The 13,864-nt window shown below is 41.9% G+C and overlaps 1 protein-coding gene across 2 annotated transcripts; it reads right to left on the reverse strand.

Annotated features, from left to right (window-relative positions):
* Window positions 1–1,117: 1,117 nt before the first annotated feature.
* On the reverse strand, window positions 1,118–11,150 carry RB195_009852 (uncharacterized protein; the record flags this gene model as incomplete). Of its 2 annotated transcripts, XM_064190589.1 has the most annotated exons (7): window positions 1,118–1,158; window positions 1,210–1,271; window positions 1,313–1,354; window positions 3,262–3,317; window positions 10,431–10,477; window positions 10,703–10,887; window positions 10,972–11,150. In XM_064190589.1, 7 exons carry the CDS (start codon window positions 11,148–11,150, stop codon window positions 1,118–1,120), a joined length of 612 nt encoding a protein of 203 aa, XP_064048172.1. The 2 variants fall into 2 exon arrangements, with proteins under 2 accessions (XP_064048172.1, XP_064048171.1); XM_064190588.1 differs by lacking the exons at window positions 3,262–3,317; window positions 10,431–10,477 and adding an exon at window positions 6,766–6,846 and having other exon boundaries at window positions 1,210–1,281.
* Between the last annotated feature and the right edge of the window lie 2,714 nt (window positions 11,151–13,864).

Genomic DNA, 13,864 nt, shown 5'->3' on the forward strand with positions numbered 1-13,864 from the left:
ACAATTCTAAAAAATTCCATCCTTTTTTTCTTTGTGAAGTTACTATTGGAGACTTCAAACTTCATTTCTGATGAGTAAAATAAAGTAGTAAAAGTAAGATAACTGAAAAGAAATTCCATTTAACAAAGTAAGTCTGGGGAATGTTCCTTTCAGCCAAAAGTATTGCTGAGGTCCGTAGAGCGTGCTTTTTTCTCGAGCCCAAAAGTGGAAGAAGGACTGCGACTTGGGTCCTGCAGCGTATTGTAGTCTAAAAAAATGGAAGTCCGATCAACAGAATTGCCGTTCTATAAGTGTATAATGTATGTATAATGTATAGTATAAGTTTTTTTTAGGATCAAATTTTGCTGTATTTCGCCTAGAAAGTATTTGTTGTTATAACAGTATTTGTTTGCTGTAACACTTAATTTAGCGTTACTCAACTTTGTACCAGCTATCCTGGAAAACTACGGAAGAAACCTTCGTTATTTACGTTTTCTTTCTATAAGACCCTTCTCCTTTACTACTGAAACAGATTCCTTTGTTTGTCGTAGTTCCATTGTTTCTCCTAACCTTCTTCTTCTGCTGAAATGAGGAAAGTGGATAGAGGATGAAATATAAAGCGCTCTGGGGTGACTAAGTCTTTTGGGTGCACAAACTGGTTTGACTTCAACTCAGAATCGTATCACTCAGTGTCCTTGTCTTCCCAGAGAAGTATGGTATCAGTTTATTGACCTCGAGGGACGAAAGTCTCGGTTGTCCTAGATCGGGTTTCGAAACATCGAAAGTGAAAAAAAGCTCCTGTCACTGCACTTTCCTGCTTCTTTCCTGCTTTTAACAGCACATATAAATCAATAAATTGATGAGTCTGGTGTATTAATGGGAATGACAATTATGTTCTCACTTGACAGATGTTAAAACTTCAGTTAACAAGGATCTGTTGAGGTTAGGAAGAGAATACATAGACGTCAAACCGATAAAATCGTTTATTCGCTCGATGTCATTATCACATTGGTAATCAGCGAAACCCCAGCTAGGAAATTCCGAGTGTATCTAAGCCGAAAGTGGGCAAAAATCAGTAACTCGATGTAAACCGATCAGTACCGTCTGGGGATGTGCAGCCTGAAGTTTGCACTCGATCTCAGAATGTCGGTGTCGGTGCAAAGCTCGGTCCAAGTTGGTCTGAGAAGCAGTGAGTTTTAAAAGGTCGGACAAACGTACAGAATAATTTACCTAGGGAGATCAAACTCTCTGTCGGTGATAAAGGACGAGAATTAGTAGCGATTTCAAGTGAACTGGACAGGGCTATAACGAAGCTTCACCTTACGGACGATACCATCCTTCATCGGCACATGAATTTGGCAGACAATATCGCCGCCTGAATAGGATATGGATGGAGACTGCAAAATCAGTAGGTTTTTCAAAAACAACTATCACGCGTCTAAAATGTGATCGGCCCACCTGCAGGTCCTTTACGTCCTTATCAAGACCCACAAGCTCTCCGCTGCCGAATTTAGTTCAAACAACCCAGGGAAATTCAAGGTTAGGCTTATCATTAGCAATATTGGAGGTCCTCCCGACAGAATATCCTGGTTCCTTAACACTATTCTCAACCAGCTACTCCAATATGTTCCAGCTCATCTCTCAAACACAAAAATGTTCAGAGAGCATCTCCAAAAAGCGCGCCTCGATGGAGATTGTGTCATCGAATCCTTCGATGTCACTTCGATCTACACCAACGTCTCCACCAATGCTGCACTGCAAGCAACATCAGAGCTGCTTCTCGAACACCAGGGGACTCTTAACATGTATAGGTTTGTGATATAGCAAATAGTGATGCTGCTAAGCGAATGTCTGAGATATTCCGTATTTTGCTGGTCTGGGCAATACTATAGGCAGATTAGAGGCTTGGCCATGGGACAAAGACTTGCTCCTACACTAGCCGCTGCTTTCATGTCTAAAGTGAAAAAAAACCCCTACTGGAACGCAAACCTCTATTGTACTGCCGATACATAGATGATTTGTTGCGTTGTATGTGCAACACAAGCTAAAATGGACACTTACTTCCATCTCTTAAATAAACAATCCAGTACATAAAGTTCGCGAGGGAAAAACCTAGAGACAATTGGCTGCCGTTTCTCAATGTCCAGATCCATTTGTGTAGGGGAAATTGGAAAACAAAATGGTATCGAAAACCAAGTTGTAAAAACATTCTGATTCACTACCAATCGGCGCACCCCTGGAGAACGAAGTCAGTCATTTGAAATATGTTTAATACAGCTGCAACGGTTTCATCTGAGTCTCGCGCATTGCCTCCATAAACATGGCTAACCACATTGCTCAGTCCATTGGGTACCCAGCAAAGGTTTCTCACTCAAATCGGAGCCATGCAACTGAGCGGCGGTGCCACATGGTAGATCAAACAACAAAGATCCCCTTCTGCTTTCCTTTTATTTCGGATGACATGAGCAATGCAGTGCGAGCAAGTTACGACAAGCGGGTCTGCAAGACTCAGTCAGAGCAGTGGACATACCACCTGCGAACCTGGAACAACAGCTAGTCCGCAATCGCGCCTATGGCAGACTTTGTGAGACACCTAATTGCATCATTTGTCCGAACGGGAGGCAGCGCGATTGCGTGGTATCGGGAGTTATCTAATCAGCTGTCAGTTATGTGGGGCTGAGTACATTGGCGAAACAGGAAGATCACTGTGCACCCGCGCCAAGGAGCACCTAGACGGACTCGTAAAATCAAAAACATCATTCCCTTTGGGTGCTCATCGCAGACAGTGTCATGACAACACATCTTTCAAGATAGCTGTCACGATCTTAGCACCCGAATCAGACGTTCTGGCGCAAAAAAACATTGGAAGTGTTTTATATCACGGCCAAAAGTCCAATCATGTATCGTAAAGAAGAATGCATAGCTGTGATCAACGTACTGGCGCCATATCAAGACCGCCGCGGGTTCTGACCTACGGGGTCAGAGACGGGGGCATCGTTACTAGTTACTACTAGCGGCGCAACTCTAACAACTGGTAGTCCGCTAACATCACGATTTTGTGGCTATCAAGGTGAGCGCTATGGTGGTCTGCTTTTCTGACGTTGCTTTTGAATAATCTGTTCGCTGAATCATATCTTGTGGGATGACGAGGCGTTTGAGAGAGTAGATTACACGTGTCTTTGATTTTTCCAGGCTCTGAAGAAGGCGATGACGCCGAAACGTTAGCCAGAATAAAGATCAATAACAATCTTGGTTATGTTTAAAAAGTAGTACACAATTTACCTATGGTTGATAGGTGAATGTTGACGTGAAAAGCAAATTTTGATGTTCAAAGAGGGCTGGTGAAGAAGGGGAGTGGTGTGCGATCGAAATTTATCGTTCCCGGATCGTTAGTCTGAAAATTCATTGCTTAAGATTGATGACGGTCTTAAGAATCATGCAAAAAGTCTTGATTTGTTTATTTGACCCATGCAAAGTTGCGAAGTTTGGCTTATCGAATCCAATCGGACTCGCAAATACATCTTGAAAAGGAAGGAAAAGTGAGAAAAAAGCAAAAGAAAGTTGTGCTGTGTATTTGGATCAATTTCTTCTACAGTCTCCCGATATCACACGATCCCTGCTCATTATTTTTCTCTCTTTTCACTGTGTATTTACTGTATTTGTTTTGTATTTGTTGTTGCCACATTCTTTTTGAATTGAACTTAATAAATAAATAAATAAATAAATAAATAAATAAATAAATAAATAAATAAATAGATAAATAAATATCAATCACTGGAGACGATGCTACAAGGAGTTCAGCTGGTATCTACAGGGCTTTTGAATACAGTGACCAAAGGTCCTAGCTGTACAATATATAACATAAAAGGAATCGGCAGAAACGAAGCTGATCAATAGTCAAACCGTTGGTGAGACTTGTATATGGAGCGTACGAGAGAGCGCAACATACGCGCAGCTGCTGCGTCACCGTTCCTCATCGCAAAATTCAAAGGAATCAGGCACGTTCCGAAAAAAAAGTACAAGGTGTGAGGAGACATAGGCAATACTACGTGAGGACACAGCCTTCACTTACAAGAAGGTCAAGAAACTGAGTTTTCCTTACCACCGACGTTGACAATGAATATGATACAGTATCTCATTCCTATCTTCATTTATTTTTATGAACATACTACATACAGTATCTCATTTTCATTTATTTTTTATCAGTTTTTCTTTGAAGTTAGTTTGCTTCTCCTCTGTTCCCCAACATCACCGACAGATGAGTTTCTTTCCTAGCGTGCTTATGTCCTGTCCTTATGTCTTATATATATATATATATATATATATATATATATATATATATCCACATTTAAGCTGCCTTTATTTATTTCCACACCTTTAAACACATTCACATAGCTATATATTCTCAATTTTATGAGATGAAAACGGAAGTATAAAATAGGTACCTTCGTAGATACATATGGAGCAAACTGATAAATAAATTTGAAACATTTCTTCTACAAATTGCTCCAAAAACTGACACATGATTCAAGTTCCTTATGAAGGTGCTTCTTGAAGATGAAATTGAAAATGCTGAAGTTACAGAAGAAAATTACATAAGAGACGCATCATGTGCTTCAAGCTGCTCAATGCTTTTAAGTCTACTAAACTGGATCGTCGATGCAAATGTGTCCCTTTCCTGTTGAAGTTTTTTTGTTTTCCTGCAACTAGCTAACGACACACAACTCATTCGACGTAATATTCTCTCTGATCGTCTTGAAGAACTTCCGTCGTACTGCATTTAAGTCTTTTGGGTAAACTCCCTGCCACCTCATAGAGTTCGGATAGCTCCGTTTCCGTTGCGTGCTCATAACTTTCCTCTTCTTGGGTAAGAAATCCTGTCAAGATTTCGGGAACTTAGTTGTCTGTTATAGTGTTAATAGTTGTTAGGCCGCGCATACAACTCTGATTGTTTCCTGTTCGCGGCCGCCCTGGTTGCACTGAATGCAATCACGCATTTGAGTGTATGCTCTGGATACGTTATAGTTATAGTTATACAATTAGCACAGCTATGTGACGCATATTATCCAAATGTTGCATAAAGTTGCTATTGTCCAGCACACCGTCAAAGTCTAACCCGCGTAGGTTAAAGGCATCAACCCACGAATCTGAGGTGGTGCGGATTTCAGGTGGAGTATTCGTATACGGGATAGTAGATTATGGAGTGGGGGGTTATTCGGTCCATTTCTTCCTAATTGCCGTAAAAAACGGTCCGGATGATACGGCTTCGGGCGTTCCGGCGCGCTATTTTCTACAAGAAGTTCGATTGGAGCGCGCTAGCTTTGTGCATGCCCCGTATCTTTCTTGCCGTTTTTTTTACGGCAATTAGGAAGAAATGGACGGAATCACCCCCCCCCCCCTCTCCATAATCTACTATCTCGTATACGAATACTCCACCCGCAATCCGTACCACCTCAGATTCGTGGGGTGATGCTTTTAAATGCATTGAAGTATCGATCGCTTCAATGCATTTAAAGGCGGTTTTGGTGACTAGGGTCAGTTTCGTGACGCTGAACTGTCGACCTGAGGGCACTCGGTCACTTAGTGTACATAGGCAGTTCACACTGGACGCCCAGCCTCGCACACCAACGGAACAGTAGCGAATGGATAGATTCTGCTCTTCCAGTACGTCGAGATTGCACAGGTTATGGTACCTCACTCAAATTTTTGAGATGGTGTCTTTAGAAATCCACTGATCAAGAATATAACGTTCATTTCATAACCGTTGGCGGATCTGCTCCGAGTGCCAGAAATCGGCAGGAACAAAGTAGTAGGAAAATTAAATGTCGTCAACATTTTTATGTCGAACGGGACAAATCTACAACAGAAACGAGTAGCAGCTGAACACAAGCAGAGTAAACAAAAACGGGCTGACATGAGTACAATCACGCAAGTTTCCAGAAGTTGAATGCGACCGAATTCTCGGCGCTAAAAGAACTCTCGCAAATAATCGGTGTTTAATTATTGTTTGTTGTTGTTAATTGTTAATGTTAATGTTTAATTATTCTTGGTTTATTCAATTAAGTACAGATGTTGAGCCATAAATCAGAAATAAAACAGTTTGTTGCTCTCATTTTGTGGTCGCCTCCGAGATTTCACCAAGTGAAGCTCACTTTTACAAGAACAAACGCAACAAACGTTCGCTAGTTCAGATCCTGTAACGCTCAACCGCATCTCTTCATTCGGCAAGTACTGTGCCTACCAAGCTACATATTGTGTGTAGCAAAGGCCCATGGTTTTCTTGAAAATCACAGCAACTTTGACAAAAATCAGCCCCAGTCATGCATTCTTTGCTATTGTTAGAGGCATTACCCCACAAATCTGGAGTGGACGAATTTCCGGTGGAGTATTCGTATACGGGGTCGTAGATTGCGGATTCCGTCCATTTCTTCCTAATTGCCGTAAAAAAAACGGCCCGGAAGATACGGCTTTGGGCATTCTGGCGCACTATTTTCTACAAGGAGTTCGACTGGAGCGCGCCAGCCTTGTGCGACGCCGCATCTTCCGGGCCGTTTTTTACGGCAATTAGGAAGAAATGGACGCAATCACACTCCTCTCCATAATCTACTATCTCGTGTTCCCAAGAAAATATCTTTAAAATAACCACATAAAACACCACTACCTATACCTACCATACAAAATGGTGCAAATACTATCAAATAATAGGCATGTTTTTCCTGAACTTTGAGCGAAAATAAAAGCTCTACAAGCTCATGCTACATGACAACACTTTCCTTTAGTACTCACCACAAATCCTATCTGAAGCATTCAAATCGATGTGTAACAAGGCTGGAGCGTTGTTTTCGAACAAGTGCGAAATCCTTATAACTATAAAATATGGCGTCCATACAAGATTTGCTGGGGGTAGAAAAGTGCGAAGTGAGGAGAAGGCGTGTGCTTCGAAAAAAAAACAAAAGAGTTAAACATGATTAGAAGAAAATATATTTCACCACAAAAGTGCTTTAAACTGTTGTTGACAAAGAAAAAGCAAGGAATGTCCGTAATTCAAACTTGACTCAATCTTCAAACTCTGAAACTTTCCGTGGCGAATCGAGTCAAGGAGAAAGCATACGTGCGTAGATGTGAAGCGCTTCAAAAAGAACTCTGTGTATCTCTTCGACCTTCCTCTCGGTGATTTCCGCAACATGCGGCTTTTTTGGAGAGTGATTCGGGAGTTCTTTCTCGAGACCACCTTACTCCTATTTGTGCACTATTGTTGAAAATATTAGGAACAAGAGAAAAAATTCCGAGAAGCTTGTTGCTCCCTGTGAAGGAAAGAAGGTGCACGCTTTTGAAGAGGACACAATCCTCCACCCAATTCACTATGTTCCATGGCGAATGTGGAGCCGACGAAATAAAATATTGTAAGATGACGTACTCGGTGAAGGCCCGCAATGAGTTCTCTCCATAGAACGCGAAGAACTCCTCGGGTTTCTTTTCTTCTTGATTTTTGTGATTTCTCATTACTTTTTCTCATCTAGCATTTGCAAGAATAGGACTCCATAGTCTGAGTGACGTCCTTTTCCATTAGATATATCGTTTGTTTTGCTTAGAAAACTCTTCTAAAATCCTACTCTCCAGAGATTTAGTTTCCGTCCCATTTGCTGTGCACGACTTTTTGTAGTCCTAATACGGATAAGAGCCTTATCACTAATCCCAACCCAATCTCGAACTAACGAACAGGATAATGATGGAAAAGGCATCAGGCGTTAGTTAGTTCGCAACAGATTCTACGATAGGCAATGTGTCAGAGTGTTGCGTTGTTTGTCCATTCGGTAAGGCTGGAGATTGCACTGAAATCGGAGTTATCTACCAAATAGAACGTCTAACGTGCAACGCCATTTATATTGCTATATATTACACATACATTTATGTTTACATAGAAACTGGAAGGATGCTGAATGTGGGTATCAAAGAGCATTTGACTGGTAAAAGGCTTAGAAGTTCGGTAACACCATAGGGGCGACAGAAAAATGGGATGTGTGATGGAAATGAGTGTGAAATAAAGTGTACGATATTAGTGCACGGGAACGAAATATTGAGGCATTGGAAGCATCCTGGATTTCCGTCAAGGATCCTGCCATGAATAGCAAAAACAAAAAAGTTATAAGATTGCACAAAATGCAGTTCCTTAACGTTATCCAGACATTAGTACGCGTCATATGGTCACGCTACAACATATTTTACGCCGCCTGTAAATGAGGTTTCACCAGTCCTAAGGTGATATAATAGAGAAATTAAGAAGGTGATAAAATTCGGCATTTTTGAACAATTGATCAGTGGTGCAGAAATGAAAAGTACAGAAATCACAGTTGGTAAGACCTTTTTAAGCATTCGCAAAACGTTTATGGAGTCAGTGAACTGGTAAAATCGATAATCAATAAGGTTTTTTTGACATGATCATCATATTTGTGATCAGCGCACAACAAGAGCACGCTCGGCACTTTTCTATTGTGTCTAAGGAGGAAGAATGCAGAGATTTATAAAATCGATGCGATCGATGAGAGAATCAATACGTTCGAGTGGGGCGTGGTTGAAAGTCTTCGGCCTCTAGCAGTGCATCTCTGGGAAAACTCGGTTCAAAGCGGTATAAATAGGTCCGAACTGGCTATAAAATTCCAAGTATTAACATAACAGACGAGTCTCTTATTACACAAAATCTGTTCTTTATGTCTGTTAAGAAATTGAACAAATCCTAGCAGCTGTTCAGTCAATTAGAAAAAATAACTTGGCGATAGAACGCGGTTTTTTGGAAGACGTACCAAAAGAGTGTCTGATGGAGTGAAGTGAATTTCGGGCATCTACGATCACACTACCTTTTTCCTGTAGAAGAAATCTTGAATAAAATTCACATTATTTCAAACACTCGTGCTTAAAATTACAACGACGTCTCATTCGGCTATGAATTTTCCGCCATGATTTCGATTTCAATTATGTCCAACGACTCGATTGCGATTTTGTGTCCTAGAGCTGATGCGGCTGTGTCCGAGTCGAAAAAGATGACAATCACAGCTTCAGGCTTCAGCCTTCTGCTGATGATTGAATTTTTTCAAAACAAAGGTTATGCCTCAGGGCAGATGGTAGTCGGAAAAAGCCAAATCGAATAAGCACCATGGGCTTCACATTCGAGTTCGGCAGCCTTCTTGAGGGATTGTTTCTGGATGGGTTTCATAGTTATAAGACATACTTCGAAACGTGAACCTTTTCCCACATTTTAAACTTGAAGCGATTTCTAATGACATCACTGAGTTAAAAGGAGCTTGTTCTAACTCCTTCTATTATCTTGGACTACATAGATCAGTTTCAACAGCTCAATTTAACTTTGCTCCCCAGTTTTAAGTGGTAGATTTTGTTTTGCCACTGGATCCTATGTCTGGTCTGCTGGAATTACAACTAACTCCAGTCGTTTGCAAGCGCACTGTATCCAAAACTTGTGATTCGTGTGGATTACAAGTATGTCAGATTCTGTTGGAGTTGAGTTTTGGGGTTTGTTTCGTCTCGCTCTTAACCCCTTTTCACCCAGGTGTTCGGACACCCGTTACCATCCATGTATGGTCATTGAAAAATCAACAAGCGAATGAAAAAAGGAATAGAGTGCACGGCATTAATCAATCAGTGTGGGACATGCACCCATGCGATCAACCGCACTTCAGAACTGTTTAAGGTTTATGGATGCATAGGGCTGGTGTAACGCAGTTGGTAGGAGGTTCCTCTGTCTAGCACGATCGATCGGAGGTTCAAATCCGCCCTTGTGCTCCTCATGCCTTTCATTCTCCAGGGTTTTAAACTGGTACTAGACTTGTCTGGGAGGGTAAAAACAGTGACCTAACACATCGGCTAACCACCGCATTGTATAGGCGAGTTACAGTTACGTTCGTTAACCTCAAACGGTTCTGAATTGAAATGAACCTGGTGGCACATCCCGAGCGGATTGATCAACTCCAGACAACTAATCTTTATCCTAATGAATGCGCGCGTGTCCATCAACTAACTAAAATCACACAAAAAGAAGCTACATGGGTTTCAATGTCACACTCGGGACCCGCGCCCGTAGTGACAGGTTTTGGATATACTGAGAACTCCGTCGTTTGCAAGCGCAGTGAACCCAAGACCTGTGACTGTTTGCAGAGTACTTCACGTGTTTGTCGCGTGCTACTTTTGTTTCACCAAACCAGACATGCCGCGCATGCGCTTTTCTCACGAAGTCGGTGCCACGAGAAACCACCAGTCGGGAACAGAGACCGAAGCTGAAGTGATCTGTCTAGAAAAAAAAACTGACGAAAGGGAGAAAGAGCTAAAATAAGGTCTTGCAGATCCACCGATGCTTATAGAAATCTGTGGGGATTAACTTGTGCAAAAAGTTCTGGCTCCGAAGTATGTACTATAACTTTGAAACAGCACCCGAAGAAAACCCTCGCCTCCACAACAAACACCCTCAACAAAGCATCTCCTCCAGAACCTGAAAATGAATCGGCTTTGAAACAGAAGCGAAGACGGGGAAGTGACACGCCTAGACTATATGGCAGCAGAACAGTGGAAATCAGGGGTTGGAGCAGCACAACTTCCGAGCCGAATCGTGGGAGGAAGGAAAGAAGGCGCCTTTAGACTGGCAACGAAGCACTGCAATATATCTACCTGGAAGAGGAGCAATCCAACCGAGTGCTCGAATTACAACCGGATTCACCCGCAGTGTCTAAGCACGAAGGTGTTTGAAACAGCATTGACGGAAGGAGACATTCGGAACGCTGTCCGTCTGTCCAGTAATCAACGACTTCATCATCGGCGGCTCTGCCGCCGATGCAATCCACGCTACTAGGTTCCCGACTAAGAAGCATCGTGAGCAACGGAAAACTGCTACATTCCGCATGCCTTGACTTGGAGAAATCAACCGATCGTGTTCTACATCAAACAACCTGGCGCTTCACTACAACACGATGTCCCAGAAAAGCTTACCACAATGGTTCAAATCCTTCTCGTTGGTCAACGTAGTCAAATGCAAGTGGACGCGTGGACGTCGGCCTAAATCCCCATCTCCTTTGGCCTGCTTCAGAGCTCAGCTTCGCCTTCGCAACGAAGATATTCAGCTGAGACTGGGCGTTGCTTCTATTGCCAGGAAAATGCGTAGAACTCATCTCCGATGGCGCAGTCACGTCTAATGGGATGATAACTAGACTCTCCGTAAGATCGGCATACAACTAAATAGACCCGGAAAGCGACAAAGTGGACAGCCGCACAGTGCTGGCATGATACGATTCACAGTGACAAAACCAGTGACTGAAGGTAGGTGACATCCGCCCTGAATGCAGGTGATCTGGGGAATGAAAACATCTAATGAAAAAAGCGGACCTGGCCACCAAACGGGACAAACGCCGAAGAAGAATCAGTTCCAGAACTGCAGCAAACGATATGATGTTGACTCCAGTATAAGTTACGTAGACATGCCAACAAGGAGTGTGGACTGCTTGCTGCAGTTTGTTTTAGATCATCTCATCGATAGTTGTATATCATATATTGTATCTATACTTGATTTTCTTCAGAATTAAGCAAAACGTCTTTAGGCCAAGACACAGTCCTTTTCGATTTTTACAATCTACTTTCATCTTTTTGATACATCTTCAACGCTAAGCTTCTGAGATTAATTCGACTGGAATAATGAAAAATCTCAGGCGCAATTGAAAAAAAAAATCGTATTACTTATGGGATGACTCGATACACTAGAGCAGCGCCTGTGGCGACGTAAGTTACAATTCTTCAACAAAACGTCTCGACAAGCTCAAACAGCAGCCAGAAAGCCAGAAACTACTGTTTGGTAACTTTCCAGGAAAACTCTATTAACTGGGATATAGTGACAATTATAGCTTGTGACGCGATTTGTATTAGATTTTTGCGACCCTACACGTTTTGACAGCACGTTAAGAATTTTCTATGCCTGATAAAAACCCTAAAGTAGATAAAGGAAAAGTGTCTAGCGTTAATCAATCCGCTTAGGATTCGCCACTACGCCCACTTCAATTCAGAATAGTTTGAGGTTCACGAACGTGTAACTACAATGACTCGCGGTGGCTAGGCGGTGTATCAAGTCAGTGTTTTTATCCTCTCAGATAAGGCTGGTGCAAAGTTGTCTACCCCGGAGTGGAGATGAAATCCTTGACTGGCACTAGGCGGTTTCGAACCGTCGATCGATCACGCAGTCACTGTGGAACTTCTTATACCACGGCACCTCTACACCGCGCAAATACGAGTAAATTCGTACCCGTTATTGCAGGTTTCAGGTGGAAAAATAAAAAAGCTGTTATTCCGCTCATACGCTGTTCACCGATATTTTTTTTTCGGGTTTTTTTTTTTTTTTTTTTTTATTCCCCCCAATTTTTAGGTGGTGGGGTTTTTTGGGGGGGTTTTCGTATACGGCACAGTAGATTATGGAGAGGTGGGTGATTCCGTCCATTTCTTGCCAATTGCCGTAAAAAACGGTCCGGAAGATACGGTGATAAGGCTGGCGCGCTCTAATCGAACTCCTTGTAGAAAATAGCGCGCCGGAACGCTCGAAGCCGCATCCTCCAAGCTGTTTTTTTACGGCAACTAGGAAGAAGTGGACAGAATCAGCCCCTCTCCATAATCTACTATCCCGTATACGAATACTCCACCTGAAATCCGTACCACCTCAGATTCGTGGGGTGATGCCTTTAAACAGAAACTGCTCAGATAGATGAATTAAATGTTTTCCTGAAAATGACTTTCGTATTGACCAGATCTTCCCATAATTGATTTGATTTTCGAAATTGTAGTGTCAGAGCATTTTCCGGACAAATGAATCTTGGAATAGAAGCAGTGAAATGAATGGGAAAGTATTGTAGAGAATGAAGGAGTATGTTTTGAATTTAAAAAAAAGTCCTCTATATCTGACCCTTGAGGGATAAAGTAATTAGGAATTATTATGTGGTACTTATTATAGTCCTTCTACATAGGTCAATCCTAAAGAGTCTTTCTTTGCGCCTCAGTAAAAAAAATGCAAGAAAAATCGGTGACTCGATGAAGCCAATGTCTCGTCAGATAACGTCCGAAACTTTTCTCTGCAAAAGCCTGTATCCACATATCCATAGCTTTCGGATAAGGTTACCTTCAAAAAATACTAGCTTACATCCCCAATCGATTAATTTTCGTATTGATTAATGAAAGTATTAGGGGTACCCATAAGTGACCAATTATTTCAGTGGCGACAAGAAAAAAAGAATTTACTTACATTTAATTTTATCTCCAGTCGATTATGTAGTCTCCGTCGTTATCCTGTACCTTTTGCCATTTTACTGGTAGAATTTCAATCCCCTATTCATAAAATATTGTTTTCTTTGAAGATTTTAAGTGAGGTCGCACTTCATCGATATTTTTGAATTTTCAATTCCTTAGGAAATGTTTCATCGGAACAATGAAAATCGGATGCTGCTATGTCTGGAGAATATGGGAAATCGGGGAAAACCTCCCAGTTTAGCCTCCTTATTCTTTTTAGGTTAGTATTGCTGCGTGTGGTCTAGGATCGTGCTGCCACAGATGCGGAACCGTCTGTCTGTCTGTAAAGCTTCCCAATTTCTTGGAGATGTCGTTGGGTTGTTGATCATGTGGTCCGAGGAGTGTTTGCTATTTTCTGAATACTCAGCTTGGGATCAGTTTTTACCAGTGATTTCAAAGCATCAAACTCAGCATGACGTCCACTTTGATCGGCATCAGACAAGTCAAAATCACCGCTGGAAAATTTTCTAAACGAGCGTTGGCACTCATTGACTTTCAATACGTCTCCATACACAAATTTTCTTTGTTGCAACCGCCGCATGAACAACCGATCGAAAGTGAA

Source organism: Necator americanus, chromosome III (assembly GCF_031761385.1).
Source record: "Necator americanus strain Aroian chromosome III, whole genome shotgun sequence".
NCBI classification, from domain to species: Eukaryota; Metazoa; Nematoda; class Chromadorea; order Rhabditida; family Ancylostomatidae; genus Necator; species Necator americanus.